This window comes from Thunnus albacares, chromosome 9 (assembly GCF_914725855.1).
Source record: "Thunnus albacares chromosome 9, fThuAlb1.1, whole genome shotgun sequence".
In the NCBI taxonomy this organism is placed as follows: Eukaryota; Metazoa; Chordata; class Actinopteri; order Scombriformes; family Scombridae; genus Thunnus; species Thunnus albacares.
Genome location: NC_058114.1, coordinates 18,742,780 through 18,764,138, shown reverse-complemented (window position 1 = coordinate 18,764,138; position 21,359 = coordinate 18,742,780). Strand labels below are relative to the sequence as shown.

General features: G+C 41.1%; 1 protein-coding gene across 2 annotated transcripts in view; it reads left to right on the top strand.

The window, feature by feature from the left end:
- arhgef18b (rho/rac guanine nucleotide exchange factor (GEF) 18b) overlaps positions 1–15,205 on the top strand; it is a 46,097-nt gene extending 30,892 nt beyond the window's left edge. For both annotated transcript variants that reach the window (XM_044361226.1, XM_044361227.1), the window contains exons 27-31: positions 1,097–1,378; positions 1,496–1,645; positions 9,800–10,151; positions 11,176–11,319; positions 11,796–15,205. In XM_044361226.1, the coding sequence (XP_044217161.1) occupies positions 1,097–1,378; positions 1,496–1,645; positions 9,800–10,151; positions 11,176–11,319; positions 11,796–12,121 (1,254 nt within the window). In that variant the 3' untranslated portion in view covers positions 12,122–15,205. The remainder of the gene's footprint in view (positions 1–1,096; positions 1,379–1,495; positions 1,646–9,799; positions 10,152–11,175; positions 11,320–11,795) is intronic.
- Positions 15,206–21,359: the final 6,154 nt, after the last annotated feature.

Here is a 21,359-nt window from a genome sequence, read left to right as displayed (position 1 = left end):
AGTTGTATAGCAGTGATACCTGAGTGCCTACAGAAATATGTAGTTTCTTCTGATCGACATCCACTCAGTGGCCACTGCTTGTTATGCAAATATCTAATCTGCCAATCGTGTGGCAGCAACTTGATGCATAAAAGCACGCAGGCACGGTTAAGAGGTTCAGTTGTTGTTCAGACAAAACATCAGAATGAGGCAGAAATGTGATCTAAATGACTTTGACAGTGGAATGATTGTTGGTGCCAGACAGGGTGGTTTGAGTGTCTCAGAAACTGCTGATCTCTTTGGATTTTCACGCATAACAGTCTCTGGAGTTTACAGAGAATGGTGCAAAAAACATCCAGCTGAGGTTAAAGTTCTCAGGCACCATGCTTGATTTCAGGTATAGAGCAGTTTTAAATTCATATAATACTTAATTCAATACATTGTACACATTTTCTCTTGGACAACTTTTCACAAATCTTTTCTTGCTTTAATCCCTGCATGGCAGGGATGGCAGTTCTGTGGGCAAAAATGCCTTGTTAATGAGAGAGGTCAGAGGAGAACAGCCAGACTGGTTCAAGGCAGGCAACTATCACTCAAATAACCACAACAGTGCTGTGCAGAAGAACATCTCTGAATGCACAGCATATAAGACTTTGAAGTGCATGGGCTTTAGCAGCAGAAGACCACACTGAGGCTGCAGTGGGCAAATATATCCATAAACTTACAGACATAAATTCTTACAGTGATTCAAAAGTATTTTCTTTTTGGAAAAAGTCTTCTGAAAATTAAATAATTAGGTTTTTTTGCCGGTGTTGTGGGCAAAAAATAATGCAGTGCGTCATGCAAACCTACAGCTGTAAACTTTAAAGTATCAAATAATCTGAAATTTTCATCAGAAACAGTCAGTGAAAGAAAGAAGTCCAATTTATGAAGTTCATAACATGCGATATGAACTGTATGTTTCCCCCAATTATGTAGTGTTTGTCTTTGTGGCTTGAGTTATTTAAAAAAAATCACAATTTTCATGACAAAAATGTGTAGAATTTGTGAAGATTCAAATATAGCCTTGTGTTATTAACTTATGCTGTTTTCCTCCTGTCACTGTCTCCATCTTCAGGCCATCATATCACAGCAGGACAGCCACATTGAGCTGCAGCGGGCCTCGCTGATAGAGCGGGCCTCCCTGCCTGGACGCCACCGAGGCAACGTGCTCCTGGAGCAGGAGAAACAACGGACTCTGGCCCTGCAGAGAGAAGAGCTAGCCAGCTTCCACAAGCTGCAGTCACAGCACCGAAATGAACAGCAGCGCTGGGAGAAGGAGCGGGAGAGGCACCGCCAGCAAATGGAGACCACAGAGAACAGACTCAAACAAAGGGAGGAGGACTGCAAGCGGCTGGAGGTAAAGCGCTTCGTCCTACCTGTGGGCTGTGGTTCGTTGTTGTATGTGTGATTATTAATGAAATATTCTGGTTTACTCTACTCAAACTTTGCAACGTTGTTCGTTCTTTCCATGCAGGAGCGTCTGGCAGAAGAGAGGGAGGAGCTGGAGAGGCAGAGGGAGACATACCAGCAGGACCTGGAGAGGCTGCGAGAGTCCACCAGAGCTGTGGAGAAAGAGAAGGAACGCCTGGAACACCAGAAGAAGATCAAGAGGAAAACCATTGAGGTGGGGAACTTGTGATGGTCATAAGCAGGCCGACAACAGTATTACTAAATACAGTATTTGATCATGCAGAAATATAACAGCATAGAAGGCTAGCATTAAGAAGCTAGCAGATGCTGAATTTAATTGTCTCGATTCATCTCAAAAAAGTAATCTAGTTATCTATCTAACAGGGGTGCACGATTCAGGAAATCTCGCGATTTGATTCGATTCCAATTCTTGGGGTCACGATTCGATTCACAATCAATTTGCGATTCAAAATCAGTTCACAATTCAGTACATTCATAGATTTGATTCTAGATTGATGTTTTGAGTTACTCTTTCCATTTGACTGCAGTAGACACTTTTATAGGTCTCAAATAAAAAAGATCACACTGAATCAAATGGAAACATTTGCTACTAAATGTCAACTTGAGTAAGATTTATGTTCCTTTAGTCCACTTAGTCAACAGGAAACCAAAGCAGCCCTGAGACAAAGGTTCAAATGAATGCTTAATACAAAAATAAAAATGATTGCAAAGATGAACTGCGAAGTGTAAAATCTTAAATAACTCAGATTCCTACTTCAATTAACAAAGTCAAACAAACAATAGCTGCCTTCTACATTTAGCTGCAAAGTGCATACAAGAAAATTGATCACTATTAGCAGGTGATTATTATAACCGATTTTGTTTCTTTTTCTTAATTTCTCATGCAGATTGCCATCTAATTGATATTTGTATATTTACTACATGAATATAAAGTAATGAAACAGGCAGCTATTTACTGAATTTTATTGACTGTTTAAACGCTTGTTTCGCTGCTGCATCTTGTTGGCTCGTTTTTGACAGTTTGTCATAAGCTTCAAGGAGACTGCGTTTTTCATTTAGAGAAAATTAATTTCTCATTCCCGTCCTCAGATAACCAGCTGGCAGCAGACTTGTTGTGAGTTGTGCGTTTAGGCTGCGGGGGTGGAGGGCTGCAGGGGCCACAGTGAGAAAGTTGAACCAGAATCAACTTTTGGAGAAACGCAACCTGTAACGCTGTACAACCACAATGTGACAAAAACATTACTAGGAAGAGGGGAGGACATTTCTCTTCGTTTGATAACGTTAAAAGTAAAGTTAGGCTTTGCTGACGGCTTCCCGACTCATTTCAAAAAGACGAGAAAGAGAGAAGCAGTGGTCGAGCGAGCTAGAGAGTGAATGAGGAGAGGGAGCGCTGGTAACGTTAGTGAGGAAGCTGCTGAATCAGATCAATAAAACGTTATTTTCTGACTGTTTCACAGCGGTTACAAATAAATAAGCCCACAATGGCACAAACCTGTGGAGGTGCGTTGCAGCGCCTGATAATGGCATTAAGCTCCTTCTTCCTTTCGAGATAAGAAAATCCAACATATATCCAAATGATTGCCTTCATAGTCAATGAACCAGGTTGTATTTGTTTTTCTGTCAGCTACATTCATAGATGTATTATACGTCCATGGTTACATTGCTCGCGGTCTCTGTCTCCATGACACACACTTCACTTCCTCTTCCTTCTTGCCCCCGGAGTTGGGTCCAGACGAAAACCGGTGCGGTATCGTTGCGCCATCTATGGGATTTAGCGAGCTAACTCATGTCAGGAAAAAATGGAAAACAGCGTTGTGGAAAGACTGAAAAATGTGAATCGATTCTGAATCGGCAGAGATATAATTGCGATTCTTATGTGAATCAATTTTTTGCGCATCCCTACTATCTAATGACTACTATTATAAACATTTGTATTGCCTATAATTTTAATTATCGTGAAGGTGAGTTTTCACAAGATACTTTTGAGAAGAAAATGCTTTTAAAGGTGTGTAAGAAGGAGGAAAAAGAGGACAAGGTGCTGGGTAACAGTGAGATAGATAGATGAGGTAATTATGATTACAAGCAGGATAAAGAATAAGAAGAGGATTTCCTGTCTGTCCTTCTTCCTCTTTCACTGTTTTCTTGCTTCAGTTTTCCAAACCTCACCCTACTTTGGCTCTCCTTGTCTTCCTTCTTTCCCTTCCCCTGAGCATGAATCCAGTACCCACCCTTCTAAGGTACGTGAGCATGTGAATCACTGAAGAGCCAAATATATTATATAGTCTCAACAGTGGCCCATTAAATCTGTTTCCCTCCAGCAAGTCTCTCCTTTCTATAATTGTTAAATCTCCCTACTCACTGACACATATCTCCTTCCCATCCCGTGTTCATCAGTCAGATTTGCCTGACATTACCAGTTAATGAGATTCGGTGGAAACATGAATGCAGTGAATGAATCTTTAGTTCCTGAGTTCAGGCCCTCTTACTAGTTGAAAAGAGACACTGGCTTCAGCTCCCACAGCCTGTTTCATTGATGGGGGGGGGTAATGATAAACACACATATAAATGAATACATCTCTTAACTGCTCAACCCAGGAATCCACCTACGCAGTGGGCAGCCTTTCCCTTCACCTCTCTTTACCTCTTTCTCTCTTCTTTCCTTCCTGTGTTTGCTTACTTGTATCCTTCTTTCTCTCCTTTCAGTACAATGTGAGCCATTGTTGGTGAGTTTCATGGGAGAGGAGCTATGAGAAAGATTCACTGACTGTAATTTCATGCCTGGTGCTAACAGATCTGTCAAGGAATAACAGTGAAGTTACTTAATATTAGTCTTTGTTGTTTTCAAAGGAGCATATCACCAACACAGTTTGGATGATTGGCATTCGTTTATAAACTAAGGAGAGGTTAAGAAAGCTGTGTAGCATTGGAAGTTTTATCTTGATGCAGAGTTTATCTTCTTAACAAACCAAGAAAGACAGTTTTTGGTATCCTAACATCACCTGTTGTCAAGTCCTGACTGTTTATTTTATTACTTTTTCAATAATCCTTTAGTGTTGCACTTGATTTTCCTGCAAAAGTGCGATGGCTGATGTAGTCATGAACACCGAAGAGAACTCAACTACATGAGTCACACACGTTATGTCATGAGGCGGAGGCCATATTATAAAGCACATCTAATGATGGGATGGTTCATGCTGACTAATGCTCCCATGTGTACTGAGGTCAGTGAGTCAATGTTATTTTATGTTAATAGGTGTGCAGACCAGGTTTCTACTTCCTGAGCAGTGCTGTCAGCGCACTGATAAACATGCTTCCACACAGGTGTGCTTTTTGTTTTGACTGAAGCTGTCTCCAATGATGTCATTAGTACCTCTCTGTTTTCTGACCTTCCTGTATCCTCTTCATTCTACATACCGAGCTCAAGCTGAGTAACTGACGGGTGACACAATATCATCCATTCATGTCCTAACTTGTCCCTAAAAAAAAAAAAACGCTCTGCCACTTCTTCTTCTTTTTTTTTTTATACCAATCGTGCATTCCATCGTGCATTTTTTTTGATCCATCTGCTGTAACTTTACTCATAACATCTACAGACGTCTGGCTCCCTATCTACCATGGCATCCAACTCATCTGTTTTTTGTGGCATCCCAAGGATTTCACGGTAACGAGACCTTTCAGTGACATCCAGTTAACTGGAGCCTTAATTCAAGACGTAAACAAACACAACCAGCTGACATGAATTATTACACTCGTCGTCTCATTACTGCAACAGGCAGTCCTTTGACTGTGAGTTATACCTAGAATACTTCACAGTGACTCCTGGAAAACCACAATTGAGGAGAAAAGGAGCCTGCTGAATTGACCTAATCTGCTATGATGAGTAATGCATGGACCCTGGTAATTAGAGGCCTTCACTGAAAGGGCAACGTGAATAAGATTGCTGTGTGGTTTTGTTTGTTTTTGTTTGTTAAACGGACTGCAAGATAAGACCTGAAACCAGTGAGATCTGGACCATATCAGCACTCAGCACTCCATTAAATCATACCCATAATATTTGTTTTAGACCAGCTACGTAGCGTGTTTGTGTGTTTTGTACGCATGCAGATGTAAGGATATATATGTACTATTTTGTTGGCTTGGCTACGGGACTTTTTTGGCTGCGGTAATGGGAGATTTGGAAGTGGCTTGTTCCCCCTCTATGTCAAACACATCAAACAACCTTTTCATCAGCTGCAACCTCAGGATCTGTTCCAGGCTCCAGGCCAGCTTGATATCAACAGACATTTAATCACCACCACCTAACATTAAGACTCATCAGCAAACCCATAGAGCTATGATTAGACCTCATAAAAAAGTGGTGCCTCTGTGTATGTTTTTGTGTGTGTGTGTGTGTTACTGAACATGTGTGGATGTTTAAGCAAGGAGGGTGCTAGTTGCAGCATGTCCTGACTTCAGCGGGACTTTCTTTCATGCGTTATCTCATCTGATCTCAGTTGGCCCCTTGATAAGAAAGACATTGGGCTCATGCTTTTTTTTTATTGGCTACTGGCCCAGGACAGACAGAGACTTGGATTTCATTGCTCAATAGCCCCGTGGATGTGAAGTTATAATGCATGTAAAGCAAGGTCAGAGCTGCAATCTTCGTGATTTGAATGACAGCTTAGAAGAGAGTTGGCACAATGCAGCGAGATTTAAAGTAAAAAGAGAAACATAAACTTGACATTTGTATATTTTAATGGAAAGAAACCTACTGTAAATAGTATAAAATTCTTATGACAAGAAGGTCAAAGATTCAATCCCCAGATTAACTGGGAAAGTCTTGAAGGGGAAATGCATCAATAAATAAGCATTGCCTTTAAGCAAAGTGCTCAACCTTCCCCTGCCTTTTTGCTCAAGAGTAGAAAACCGTAAAACTGTATTGCTACTTAGGTGAGTAATTACATGAACATGACGGGGAACGTTTCTAAAACATGAGAAGGTTTGCAAAAAGTCAAGAAAAACATGAAAAAGGTCAGTCGTAAAACGTTGACCTGTATCTGTTGTTTCTACACTTTGAGTTATCTTTTCCCCTCTACAGCCTCAGTCTCCAGGCTGATTTACGATGCTGTTTTCTAAATGTGTTCCCATGCTTTGACAAAAACCCCTTCAGTAACTGTTTACCCATTAACACTCTGACCATGTACACACACCTAGATGCCTGTGACTCGCTTCTTCCAATATCAGCCAGTTGCGGTGCGGAGCTGAGATAGAACATCGAGCTCCAGGGCAGATATTTTTCTCTCAGCCGCCGCCATCTGTCACTGTAGCCAGTTCCCACCTGTTCGCTGTACGCTGCGTGCAGCATCACGTTGTAGCGATATTCAACTAGAATATTGTCTATTTACTGAGAGTTTTTACTCATGTGAGAGAACAACATAGTTACTTTTCTATACATCTTGTTTGTCAGATATGTTTAATTTGATGAAGGGCTGCAGCTATTATTTTCATGATTGATTAATAATCTACTAATTTTCTCAATTACTTGATTTTTAGTCTATAAAAAGACAAAAAAAGTGATGTTTTTTTTTTTAATTAAAAAAACCCAAAGATATTTAGTTTACAATGATAAAAAAGAAAAGCAAATAATCATCACGTCAGAAGCTTAAATGGGTAATTGATTATTAAAATAGTTACTGAATAATTTTATGTTAATTGACTTATCTTTTATCTCAGCTCTAATGTGATCGTTCAGCTCCAAGAGACCTGATACCAAATCGTTCCAACCAAACTTCATATGAAACAGTATTTACTCTGAGTAATCTTCACATTTAAAGTCCTTAGACACAATTTGATTTTGGATTAGACAGATTTAAGCATATAGTGTTCGCTGATCTCAATAATTCATCAGGATCAAAGCTGCACATGGTTGATTTGACTCTTAAAGTCAAGTCATCTCTAATGTTGCTGATCGTCTTGTCCAGAGACGATTCATCAGCCAGTATCTAATTCTCAGTGGTGTCCGTCGTGCACAAGGCAGCACATTGTGCAGTGTTAGCCGAGATGCTTGGCTGGGTATGTATGATTTGGGAGTATCCAGGCAGTTTTCAGGATGAGAGGAACCTGGCTGTATAATTAGCTAGTCCAAGCCTGTCATTAACAGAAGCTTCTGGAAGGAAGCCAGTGCTAATTGTTTATGTGCTGTCAGTCAGGGCTGTTTGTGCTCTGCAGCCTCCACACGGTTTACTGCCCTGGAAACCTGCTGTTTATGCTGCTTAATGCCAATCACTTTGTTCTGGGAACAATGGAACATCTGTGTGCCAAGACGAGTGAGTGTTGAAGAAGGAGAAATGATAGAGGGGGAAAGAAGAAAAAGGAGATTTAGGGAAGGAGGTATGGAGACTTGCCCCTCTGTAGGGCCCCCTCTCTGCCTCGGGTCGTCCCGTCATGCTCTCCTGTTACAGCTGGGGGAAGCTACAGTCTTCAGACACGCCGTCACAGTTAGATGAGTTTGCCCTTCATGCCTTGTAAAACACAGGCATCATGCATTCCCCATCACCACAGGAAGTATTCTGCATCATCATCAATCATGGAGCTTGTGGACTGCATACCAAACACAGCAGTTTCTCACTGATGTCAGAGTTTAAGTTTAAGGCACTACAGTTAAAACAGGTGTTAGACTGATACATTGGTTTGGTGATACACTATCTACTGTACAGATACAGCATAGTGTGTGTCATTCGCTCTGTGCTGTTGGTAAATATTTATAATTTAACTAATCAGTATTGCATAGTAATTGATTAATTGCTTTTAATTAATCAGTGTCATGATTTCATATTAATTATTGGTTTAATTGAAATGAAGTATCAGATTCCTCATATGTGAATGAATGTTATTCTTTATTCTCAAGTACTTTCAGTGGATGTTTCAGAGGCTTTTCAACACTGCTGGTAGTCAAATTTTTAGAGAAACAAAGAACAACTTTGTGAAATGGTGCTAAATTGTGTGATTACAAAAATGCATAGACATTAAATATTAGCCAACTAAGTTAAAAAAAATACCTTCAAACATAGACACTGATCAAACCATCCAAACTGAGTAAAACTACAAAGCTCTGATGTCTTTTCAGATAATAACTAACCTGCAGTTAGAACATTAACAAAGAGACTCCTTGAACTTTTTACATATTTTCATGTTGTCTTCATCTTCTTCTTACCTCTAACTTAAACTTGCTATTTCCAAGCCTGGTTTTAGTAACATTGACTGGTTGTATTTTCAATACTTTAAGAAATCATCAATTAAAAATCAATAAAGCCAAAAGATGTAATTATACTATACAACAAATAGACACACATATACAACAATACTTCCATGTGAGTATACACAGAAAGAGCTACACAGAATGTCTGAAATAGTAGCCAGATTGTATTTTATGTTTATATAATTCATATAATATGTGATAAATATCCTTCTGTGACACTTTGGGTCACAGTGTTGTAGATCAGTTTAAACTTTGGTCTTTGGTATAAAGATGCTTTTTTATAGCTCATGTAATGCAACACATTACTAACAGATACAAACACCGCACTGCACCATTGTTACAGAAATCCTTCCGGGGAATCTGATTGAATGCAGATTAGATGATGATCTTCACTCGATTTCTAGATCATCTTTCCTTCACTCTGGTAATTAAGTGGACAATGCACTCAGTGTCTTTTATCCACTGATGTCATGAGAGACATTTTCTTGTTCCCCTGCTTGTCTAACAGCCGTGCCTGTTTTGTTAGACACGCCTTTATGTGCACAGGGACTATTAAGGGTTTTATGTTTCTCATTTTGTGTGTGTGTGTGTGTGTGTGTGTGTGTGCGCACATTGTCCTTGAGCCTCTTAGAACACATCAAAAGCCTGCACCAAACTTACCAAACTGTGTGCTCAGCAGAAAGTAGTAGCATGTGTTTCTGATTCCCTCTTAGCCCATAAATACCCTTCTTCTCAACAGATTGTGTTTCTGTAATGGCACGGCGTCACACAGGCGATTTACAGTATGTGTGTGTATGTGTGAGTGTTTGTGCCCTCTGTAGTCTTAAGAAGCTGTTTTAAGTTGTTTTTTTTCTTCTGTGTCATATTCCCATACATAACCCACAGTGCAGGCTGTTTCCACACACTCAACATGCAAACATGATGCTCCGTGGCTCCGATTCCAAACTGAAAGCAACCACAAATATGAATAATTGCAGTTTGGAGACGGGAAGCCGTCCTTTTGTTAACTTGAGTCTTACATGATGTTTGCAAAGCTGAAGAAGACTTCAGTCACCTCTCAGCAACTAACACACAGTCCTCTCTATCTTTCTCCTTCCTTCCCTCCTCCAGGTGGCTCCTCTGTCTGGCAGCCTGAACGGGGAGCCCCTCATGTCCTCCGGGCTCACCGGTTCCACCAGCGTCTCCGACTTGCCCCTGCCCCCGAAGCCCCTGGTGCGTAGCAGCTTATCTGTCTCACCAGCCGATTACCCAGAGCGCCCTGAGCTGATGTCGCGGCGGGAGGCGGGCTCTTCCACCCTGCCACTGAAGACAGAGGTGCCGCTCCATCTCTTCAGCGCCACCAACCAGCAGCACAAGCTGGTCGGGGTGCAGCAGCAGATCCCCACCAAGCTGGCGGCCTTCAGCAGCGGCAAAGGGAAAGGAGGCAAGAGCGGCAAAGCCTCACATCGCACTGACAGCACTGGTAAGAAGGAGCTAGAAACCTGAGTTTTATGTTGTCAGTAGGAGGCAGGGCTGTCCAAAGGTTACGAAAAGGCCACAAGTCAAACCCATTTATGTGTGTCAGGTTGGCTCTAAAGAAACAGCAGAACACTGACATGCTCACTGATTTAGAGTTGCTCTTTAAAATGGCACAAAATATGTGATACAGTGTGATATAAGAGGGGACGAGTCTGTACTTGTTTTGGGACACACTCGTCTACTTGTGATATTTCCACGTGAAACTATTTCATGATGAAATGAATCAGCAGTAACTACACACACTTCTGTATCTGGAGTTATTGATGCATAAAAAAACATGCATTCTTTCCTAATTTCATCTATACCTATAAAATGTGTCACGGTGAAATAGAGAGGGTGTGGTTTGTGACTTATTTGTTACTGATAATTCATTTCCACCAGCGTACACCTTGCCTGGAAGACATTATATTATGTTTTTTGACATTTTAAGCTTTTTTACTCCCTAAAAACTGCAAGTCTACAGAGCATCAGATGCCAACTCCTGCTAACATAAAATATACATACATTTACACATTGATACATAAAGTATCAGTAAGTATACACTGCCGGAAAAATCTGTTAACAAGTGCTGCATTGAGGCTCATGTTTTTTTCTGACTCTTTTAGGTGTTGTATAACATTACAGCACTCTGTTCTTCTGGCTCACTGTCAGCGAAATCCAAACTATCTGTGTCTGACACGGGCTTGACCTGATCAGCATCATTTAAGTGGCTCATTAGGATCACATTAGCTATCTAAATTGGGTCAGTCTTCTGATATATCAAATAATGGCCTGAGAGCTGCTAGGCTGCTCTAGTTTAGCGTTACAATCTAATTTTACAATTAAATCACATCCTGTCATGTCTGTTTCTTGTTTTCTCTTCCCTTCCCTCGTCCTCGTCCTCCTCCTCCTCCTCCTCCTCCTCCTCCTCCTCCTCCTCCTCCTCCTCCTCCTCCTCCTCCTCCTCCACCTCCTCCTCCTCCTCTCAGCCTCAGTGGATATGAAGCAGATGCTGCCGCTGAAGCTGTCCGCCCGAGACGACAACACCCTCAAGGCCAAGCGCTCTATCAGCCCCCACCAGCAGCTCCCGCTGTCAACCCCTCCTCAGCCTCACTCCCTCCATCACCACACGGGTACCTTTCCACACACATATACTGTTCATGAACATGCACACACACACACACACACGTGCTTCCACCTTCACTCCCTCAGGACAAACCCAGACACTATCTCTTCTTGTCTGTCGTTGCCTACTGCATTATTAAAATGGTTCTCACAGACACACACATTCTCCACCTGGGCAAACCTGACCCCACCCGATCATGTTGCTCTCCAAAGCCTGCCTTCATGCCAGCCTCACCCTGTGTAAACACCTATCAATTTCACATGCTTCACTGTGATTAACGGCAGGCTGTACTGCTGACACACATGCTTTAACACTTTAATCCTGTTCTCTCACAATTACCATAGACATAAAACATTGGCAGGATTTCACATGATAGATTTCAGTGCGGCTGAGTAAACTAGAACAAATCTACCTCTAGTTTTTGTTCTAAATTTGGAGTAATCCCTTGTTTTCTCACGGCCTTTCCTGTATGTCTTTTAACAGATCAACTAAGTCCTCCAGACAACGCTGGACCAGACGGCCAATCTACTTCCACCATCAGCACCTCCCACCCTCCAAATGTTCAGAAGCCCCCCATGCCTCCCGCACAGCCCCATCCACAGCCTGCCATGCAGCCTCCCAGCATGCCTCTCCACTCACAGAGCGCCGGATCTCTCCAATTCCAGCCCCATCTGCCGCCTCAGGGCCTCAGTCCGAACGCCCAGGCCCATGTCCAGGTGAATGTTCACGGGCTCACACACAGCCACAGCATGCCGCCGCCCTACAAGATCAACACCGAAGACCTCAAGGAGGACGTCATCTTCTTCTAAACTTCAGTCTGCTGCCCCTTTAGATCAGCCGCTGTACGAAAAAAAAAAAAAAAAAAAAGCTGGAATGGTTGCTGGTTCTCGTTTCATGCGATAATGTGACGTCAATGGTTCAGTTTAGCGTGTGTTGTGTCTGAGGGTTGATAAGGTAAGGTTATGTGTTGCAGCAGTTTATTGCAGAGAGCAGAGCCTTTGTTAGAGCTACAGTGGCTCACGGAAAGAAAAATTCCCATTTTATTCAAAAAAAAAAAGAGGAAATTTCTGTTTGAACACTGCTACACCATCCTTGCTTTTAAACTGCCACAGTTTCTTTTTATTTAATTCTTAGTTTTATTTCTAAACTCAAGAGGACCACAAGTGTGAAGTGGGAACCTTTGGTGAAACAAAGGCATCTTTTATCGTGCGCATAAAAGGTTTAAATGAAGTTATAGCGATCCAAAGACATTAGCTGTGAGAGCTGAAGGGGATTTGACTTTGAGGGACAAAGTGAAAGAGAAACTGTCAGGTGCATTTCAGGAGACTTTGTCAGGCTGGTTAGTGAAGTATGAAGAGTGAGCGGTGCTGCGTCGGCACCCCGGCCTCACAGTCTGCTCCTACTGGACCTGGAACCAGAAGAAATGATTCAGCAGGAACTCAGAAGTGTTTCAGCTCTTAATACGTGAACACACTCTGCTTGATGTTTCATTTGCACAGTGTAAATACTCCATTCCAGACTAATGAATGAACTCTTATGGACTAAAGGTGTAGTGCTTGGATGTACAGTTGTCAAAATTGTGAAAATTCATTTCATTTTGTGATTTTTTTTTTGTTTTCTAGTGTTTGGTCAGCAGATTAGAAACCAGGCTGTTGTGTAAGAATGGTCCTGATCATTTAAGGAAGAGTTCAGTTTTTTCAGTTATGTCGTACAGTTTTTCCAGCTCATACAGAGTGAGACAAACTCAAGGAGGCCTTTCTTACGTCTGTGCACTTAGAAAGAATGTGAGATTAATCTACTTGAGCTCTGTTCTCATATTTCTTGGCAGCGGTTTGTCTCAAAAAACACTGAACATTTCATTCTCTGTACTCCTTTTCTTAGCATTAACAGTATTTTTAAACAGCATTTTCACAAGTGCATACAGTTGCATTTTTGTTTCTACCACTATGGCCGTGGGCTCTTTCCACAGCAGGTGCATCAGCTGTTTGACAAAAGATCATTTCTTTAATACGAAATTAGCAACAGATGTTAATTTGTATTTTAATCTTAGAGCGTTGTTGGCTGGTTTAATTAAAGTCTAATCTATTTCCTGAATTTGAAACTGAGCTGCTAATATTCCCACTTGACACCATTCAGCACAAGTTTCAGACGTCAAAAAGGCCGCAACGGGTTTGTCTCACTCTGGGTAACATTTCCAAAATCTTTCCCTTTAAGAAACATATCTGTGGTCATTTTAGTGGATCTGTAGTGTACTTTACTATTCATGCTGTATGTTATTTTAAGGGTAAAATGAACTTTTAACTGCTTCAATTTTCTGAACAGTGACCTCCCTGGAAAATTTGTAGCCTAATTGGTCAACAAGAATACATGGGTCATAATCACAGCGGACTATTTTGAAGATATGCACTGAAATTATTCAAATCCATAACAATAGTAATAATAAAAAAGTAGAATTGTATTAATTTGCACTTATTGGTCCTGTATATGTTCTAGAAATACCCAAAAGCTACCTGAGGTTAAATTAGGAGTATAAACAATCATAAATGCACCATAATCTCTCTCCCACTCATTCATACACAGTATAAACATTTGCAAAATCTTCTGATGACTCATAGGACAAACATGGAGGCCGGGGTTGTGCAGAAAATTTAAGCAATTTGAAGTTTTATGGATTCCCAGTTCAATCCACTTTGGTCTTAGTTTTTCACTCAAACACACTTATGTGTTCGACGAGTCTCATTTCCGAAAACTCGTGTCTCTGGATTTCATTTTGCTGCATTGACAGTTTGTAAATTTTCCAGAATGGGTTCATTTTAGCCAGCCGGTATATCTTTGAGATATACATGAAGGTGTCAGTTTTAATTGAGGCCCTGAGGTCTCATTGACAGTGTGTTTTATTGATTGCTGATGACATTTCATTAGCTAGGTCTTAAATCTCTGTGCCTGACAGAAAAGCAGTACTGTGATGGGTGCAGTGGTCCTGCAGCAAGAGCGACTATCAGCTGTTCTCTAACATTTCAGTCTTTATCTTTCTTCAAAGAAGAAATATGGAGGCACGTTGTTTTTGTGTGTGTGTACCTTTTAAATCATGAAGTAGTCGGTACATGAATGTGTTTTGTGTCTCTGGAGGGAAAAAAAAAAATATCAGAAGAGCTTTTTGTCTTTGTCCAAATAAGCTTGTCTCTGAAGCTGTGATCACAAGCTGGAGTTTGATTTAATGTATATTATGTAGATTTTTGTACATACTGTATGTGATCTTTCCTGCACCGTCTGCCCTCTTACACATGCTTGTATTAGGAACAGAGATATTTGACGTGAATCAAGATGCAAAAGTCAGCCAAAAGTCTGTCTGTTCATACGTGTATATACACTTAAAATACACACACGGGTGTGTATGTACAAAACGGTACGCCTTTCTCGAATAGACTAATACCAGGAAAAGAAACCACAACCGCTCAAATTCTGTTGTACAAATGAACTGAAAATGAAGGTGTGCATATTTAATCTCTTGATGTGTGTCGATATTGTAGCATTGAAGTCGAGGTGCACTGTCTGCCGTCTTTGTCCTGCAATTCATGAGTGATGTTTCATCAAGATTATGTAGCAGTAAAAAAAAAAAAAAAAAGAAAGAAAAATCATCTGCTTGTTTCAGTCGGTTAAACCAAAGAGACATTCGGCTGACTGGGTTCCTTTCTGCACTCGTATATGAAAGATGAATGACACTGTGCTGGTTGTGTGGTTGTCCGCAAAGTGTTATTACTTGTGAAAACATCCTCCAGGGAGTGTCCATAACAAGTATGTTGACGGCACATTATTGTCCAGCTCATATCCTGCTTCAGGATATGGATTTGTTGTGTCCAGATCACAAATATCTCTTTATACACAGGTGAACATCATATTCTGAAAAAGAAGATGTTACACAAACAATAAAGCCCAATAATTAGTCAAATGGGGCGTTGACGTATTCTCTCTATAGTGACACATCCAACATCTGATATATTATTATTATCAGTATATGAGCTCATGTAACTCTGGACATTGGACTGTTAATGTGCATGTGAACATACTTTGTGGTTTTCAGTGGGTGGAACTCTACAAAAACTTATACTTTTAAAAGTCTTTGACAAAACAATCCCAACTCAAGGTCCACTTACGAGCTTTTTCACTTACTTTCAACCTCATCACACTGTCTTCATCAGCTAAGACAAGCATCACCTTAACTTAAAAGCCAACACAAATGGGAAATCTTAAGTTTGATATCATTCCAGCTTCTTGTCTGTGTCACGGCAGCTGTAAATATGCTGATGAAGACCATGTGATAAGGTTGAAAGCTCCAGAAAAAAAGCCCTCACCTTTAGTTGTGATTTCTGTGTCAAACTATCTCCAAGCTCAAGAACGAACTTAAATGCTTAACACTTCAAGATATTTCCGTATGTGTCCATTTTCCTGTGTTTGCAAGTGTCTCTAACTCTGAATGAGAGATGTACGATAGCAGGAAAACTGGTGTAAGAGCACTTTAGTTCTGCTCCAGGTACGAAGCTTTTTGCGAGTAGTGGACGCCATTTGTTGGTGCCGCTGTTTGGATCAACTCAAGTCTTAAATGCTCTTTTTCTTTACTGACCCACTTAACCTTTTTACTGTTTTTAAACTCGGAAGCCAGTCAGTCACATCACTGTGTGTGTCTGTGCGTGTGTGCGCGCTCGCCTCCAAAAACACAACAGAAACATTTCTAACAGTTGTTTCCGGTTGTGTTTTTTTTTTTTTTTTTTTTTAAAATACACACACACACACATTCATACACACACGTTGGACCTGTAATGTGTAAATAATCCTGAACATACTTTATTTCCTCGGCCAATTTTACACTAGTCACTTTGGATAGTAGCATACTTGAAGGGGAAAATGAATGTTTATAATGCTTATTATTATTTTTGTCTGTGAACTTTTCTTTACCAAGAGCTGTCAAATGACGTTTGTAGCACACAGCGAAACTGATTTTTGTACCGTTTTATTTTATTCACTGCGAGATGTTAGAACAACCTGTGGACACAAACAGCTGCCTTAGAGAAAGTTTAGTAATAAAAAAAAAGTCTTGAAATGATTTCATCGGTGTCTTTGTTGTCCTTTAAGTGTTTTTTGGGGTTTTTTTTTTTTAGTCTCATTTATGTTTTGGTAAAACTCAAACATGCAATGAATGATTCACATATGAGTAAATCTGTATTTACAAGGATTTGTTCTCCTTTTTCCCCTCAACAACCACCACATGTAAGTGCAACATATAATTCTGCCTCATTATTTAGATTTCTGTTCACTGCTCGTCAAAATAATCCTGACCACCCAATTAGCTCGCACCCTAGCCATTCCTCAGTGTCTAGGACGTGCTGTAACAGTGTTATTGACCCTGTGTTTAGACCGACTAATAACAGTATTCCCAGACAAAGCTCTATTTTCAGGTACTGTGGTTGTGGCTGTTCAATCCCTCTGTAGTCCTCTCTAACAGCAGGGCTGACGCTCCTGCGTTATTGTCATTCTGGGCTGGGAAGACGCTACAGTAGTGGCCAGTTTTTTTATTGTCTGCTGTCATTAGTGGCTTTCCTCTGTCTCCTCTCAACAATTATTTTTCCAGGCTGCTTCCCCTGTGGAGAGAAGCTGCATTTTTATTCGGTCTTTGTTTCTGTCTCGTTCCTTCTACTGCTCTGCCCGTTTCATGTCTCCCCATCTCTTCCTCCCCCCCACCCCACCCCCTCTCCAATGTCTCCAATCCTCCTCAGCTCAACCGCCTCGGAGCTCGGAGGCGTTTTATTTAATGCAGTTTGCAGGAAGTCGGGAATCTTGGCTGTTGTTGTTCTGTGTCAGAGGCGCTTCTCGCCACAAAGTTAAACAAATACATGTTCCACAGAGACAGACGTGCAGACGAAACCTCCCTACAGGCTCATAAAACACAGACAAATTTTTAGTTTGATAGACTCTGTGTCAGCAGTTGGTTTCTGTTGTTTTTGCACTTCTATTCAGCTTCTCTGAGCTTTGGCACCATGCAGGTTAGAAAGAGCCATTAGGCCATTAAAACAGTTGAGCTTGGCTACTGAGCGACACCAGAATTCAAATCCAGCCAGTTAGAGGACATGTGATAGTCCTGGTTTGTGATCCTTCAAAACAAAGCAATGTCTAGTTGCGACCCTTGTTACTGGTTGCATATGCATAGATGATAGCTACAGTTCATACTGCACATGCATGTCTATTCACATGGATGTATAATGAGACAATGAGCCCTTGAACACATTAAGGGCGCTGCCTCATACTTACAGAGCAGCCATCCTCACTCTCCTGCTTCATTCCCATCATCATCATTTAGCATCTTTTTCTCTGGTATTTTGTAGGTTGACCTTAACTAACTTTGTGCTTTTGGTTGAAAACAGATGCTGAACTTGAGTGTTTTGTTCATACTGAGGATGAAAAGAGGCCGTCTAAATCCTGTCCAAAGCTTCCTGCCTCAGCTGATCTACACTGACACTCCTCTCCACAAATATTATACAAAATACTACAGTATACTATTACAAGATATTATAGAAAACTGTCAGAGGAAACCTTGGACATATTTTCTTAAAGCAGAGCTATTCAAGATAAGTGTAAATGCAGCTGTATTCAATATAATAAAGCATTTAAGAAAGCATTTTTTACCCTTGTTAATCATTGCGATGCCCCTCAAATTATTTTGGGGCTCCTTGCGTGGATCCCAAACTCAGCACAGTAACCTACATCTAAACCAGACGACTTTCCCAGCAACTTCCAGGTCGCTGTTTTTGCAAGTGATGTTATGAAGGAATGTGCTTGATGGCTGCTTATCTGAGGGTTGTTTCATCATTCCTGGCTGACACAAAGATCTTCTTGTTGAAAAGACACAAAGCGGACTCTATCTGTCCTTTTGCTAACACCCAAGGTGATTACAGGAAGATAGCTGGCAGTAAAACACGTCTCTCAGCCAAGGCTGCTTCAAACTCTGCTTACATAACCTTTCTTGGCAGGCTGAGGTATATTCTGGAAAGGAGAAGTTTGTCCAAGATAAGGAATTTTTTTTTTGTTGAATTTTTCAGGTTGTAGCTGTTATCAGTAACAGATAAAAAGTGGGAGAGTTAAGGTCTTGGCCCTGCAACAACTGTGTGCAGTTATAGATTTACATCAGTTTCATGATTTCGTGCTGTCTTGTTCATAGTTCTGCTTTGGATGAATAAGATTCATTGTTCCTTCAACCTGCACACCTGATCTTCCATCTTGCATCAACAAAGGCAACCCCTGTGCGGGGGCAACAGTGAAAAAGGCCTCCACAGAGAAAGGTTATGCCAGCTAGAAATCAGATCAGGTGGAAGGCTATTGTTCTGCCAGAAGAGACGCCTCAGGTGAATTGAAAGGGGGGAGGTAAATAATAAAGGAAGTGTGCTCTTTGCTGACTCGCCCTTTGTACTCACAGGATTTACATTTTGCAGTCAGCTGTAACCTGGTGACTATCTTGTTGGGCCAGTTTTATTCCCGTGTGCCTGTGTGCTGATTACACTGTATCAGGAAATGATGAATGCCACCATTGTGATAAATCGGTCTGTTTCAGAGAACTGTAAACAAGTTATATTCTCATGTAGTCACGTCCTTTTGAGTTTCATGGAGACAAATCTTTGCATCTTTACAAAACATTTAGCCTTAGACCAAAGGAATAGTTTGACATTTTGGGAAATACAATTATTTGCTTCCTTGCAGAGGATTAGATGAGAAGATCAATAATATTCTCATATCTGTTCATTCAATTTGAAGCTTTAGAGCCAGCCAATTTGGAGCCAGGAGATGATCAGCTTAGCTTAGCATTAAAGGAAACAGAGGGAAACAGCTAGCCTGGCTCTCTCTAAATGTAACAAAATCCACGTACTAATGCCTCTAAAGATCACTAATTAATATGTTTTGTATCCTTAGTTTAATCCGTACAAATACCAACGTGCAAACCACAATTTGTAGAATTTTTGGGGACTATTTCCTGTTTGGGTGCAGTGACTTCCTGGAGTTTCTGCTAGACAGAGCCAGGCTAGCTATTTCTCCCTATTTCCAGTCTTTATGCTAAGCTATGCTAACAGCTGCCGGCTGTAGCTTCATATTAAACGTACAGACATGAGAATGGTATCGACTTTCTCATCTAACTCCCGGCAAGAAAGTGATTAAGTAAATTTCCTAAAATGTCTCTATTTTCCTTTCAAGATATACTTTAAAAATGAAGAATTCACAGTTAATGACCTCACAGGAAAGTACATTTACATGTATCTGAAGCCTGTAGTCAAGGTGGCAGCCAACAAGGACCCCTTCAACATTTTATGAGGTGATTCTCTGTCTTTACAATGTTAGACTGGAAGGCCTGTTCACAGTTTTAAGCATTTTCCATCTGTGTTTCAGGATGCAGCATTGTTCAAGGCTGATGCAGTGTGGGAGGTCTCTGTGGCGTTTTCAAACAAGTAGAAAGAACTTCCCTCACACACACACAGATGCACACACTCTCACATTTTTGGTACCTAAAGTCAAACGCTAGTCGTGCCAAGACAAATAGCCTCCTGGCAGTGAACATGGAAAACACTTTCCATCTCAGAATGTGAAGATGTGGGCAATTTAAGTTGCTAAGTTTCTCCCTGGAAAGACCCAGTAGGAGCTTTATGTAAAGTTTCTTGCCATTATCAAAGTTGTTTCGGAAAGTCTGGGGAATACGTGCACTGCTTTCAAGAAAATGAGAATAAGAAGTGGAAAAATGTTCAGATACATGTGTATCTAGAGTAAAAGAGAAGAGCAGGCCTGCAGGGAGCCTTCACATCTAGATAGCATTGTGAAATGACTCTGAAGTGAATAAAAGGAAGCTGTAGGCTCTCACTATCAGGTAAAGCAGATGCACTTTTGTTGATGGTGCACTTAAACCTCCCTGTATTATCTTGAGGAGCTCGCTGTGAGGATTTGTTGTCCCTTTCGAAGAATGTAGCCCGAGGTGGTGCACTTCACTCCAGCACGATCCTTTCAGCATCATCAAAAGCAGAGGAAAGTTGCTTTCACTAGCTAAATAAAACGGCTTTGTGTCCTATATCTGTATGTGTATTCTTTGATATTTTCCCCGAGTGCTTCTGCAACTGAAAAGCCACCACAACATTTTTCTCCCTGACAGTCTTTTTAGAAATGTGATATTAGCTGATGAAGGAGAAACATGATGCCAAACCAGAAAGATCCAAATCCAGCTCTAAAATGGAGAAACAGGGGAGAGAGTAACTGAGTGCAGCGTCCTGTGCGCTTCCTTCTTTCATCTCAGAATGGAAGAGCGGAGAGCAGCAGAGCTCATCGCAAGTGTGGTGCTGCTCTACAGGAGGGATCTAAACACAGCCTCTCTGATTTAGGAGCTGGAACGAAGCAGTCGCCAGCCTCCCACCAGAGCTGGCAGGGTTGGATGGCTGTCTGGCCGCTGTTGATGGGGGGAAGAGGAGGGAAGGAAAGGGGGAGTGGAGACAGAAAGACGCTGCCAAAAGACCAAAAGGCCACTAACTGCTGAAACACCAAACACCAGAATAAGACAAAGCTGGGTGGATTGTGCGCCAGCATGCAGAAAGAAAGAAAGAAAGAAAGAAAGAAAGAAAGTGCCTTTATTTAACTACTCAAAGGTACCATTATTAAACAGACTTGTGTCTGTTAGTCACTCAAGAAAACCCTAACACAAATGCAAAAAAGAAAAACAAGACAGGACAGAAATGCTTATCATACATTATCGATCAGACGCATAAAACCATTTAGTGCTAGATATCCTCATACTGTTCGATAATATGCATAATTTAGCTGTGAGATGAACTGCCACCATCCCCTGCAGGGCCTGTAATGGATATGTGGAGCCTACACTCTGAATTCTAATCCTAAAGACCAATTTAGCCGTCCCAGACAGGACATTTGCCTGAGCTGGCACTCGTACATCCTTCTTCTTGATCAAAAATAAATGAAAGAAAAGATGTTCCCCTAAACCCTGAAACTGTGACTTCAATAGTGAAAACA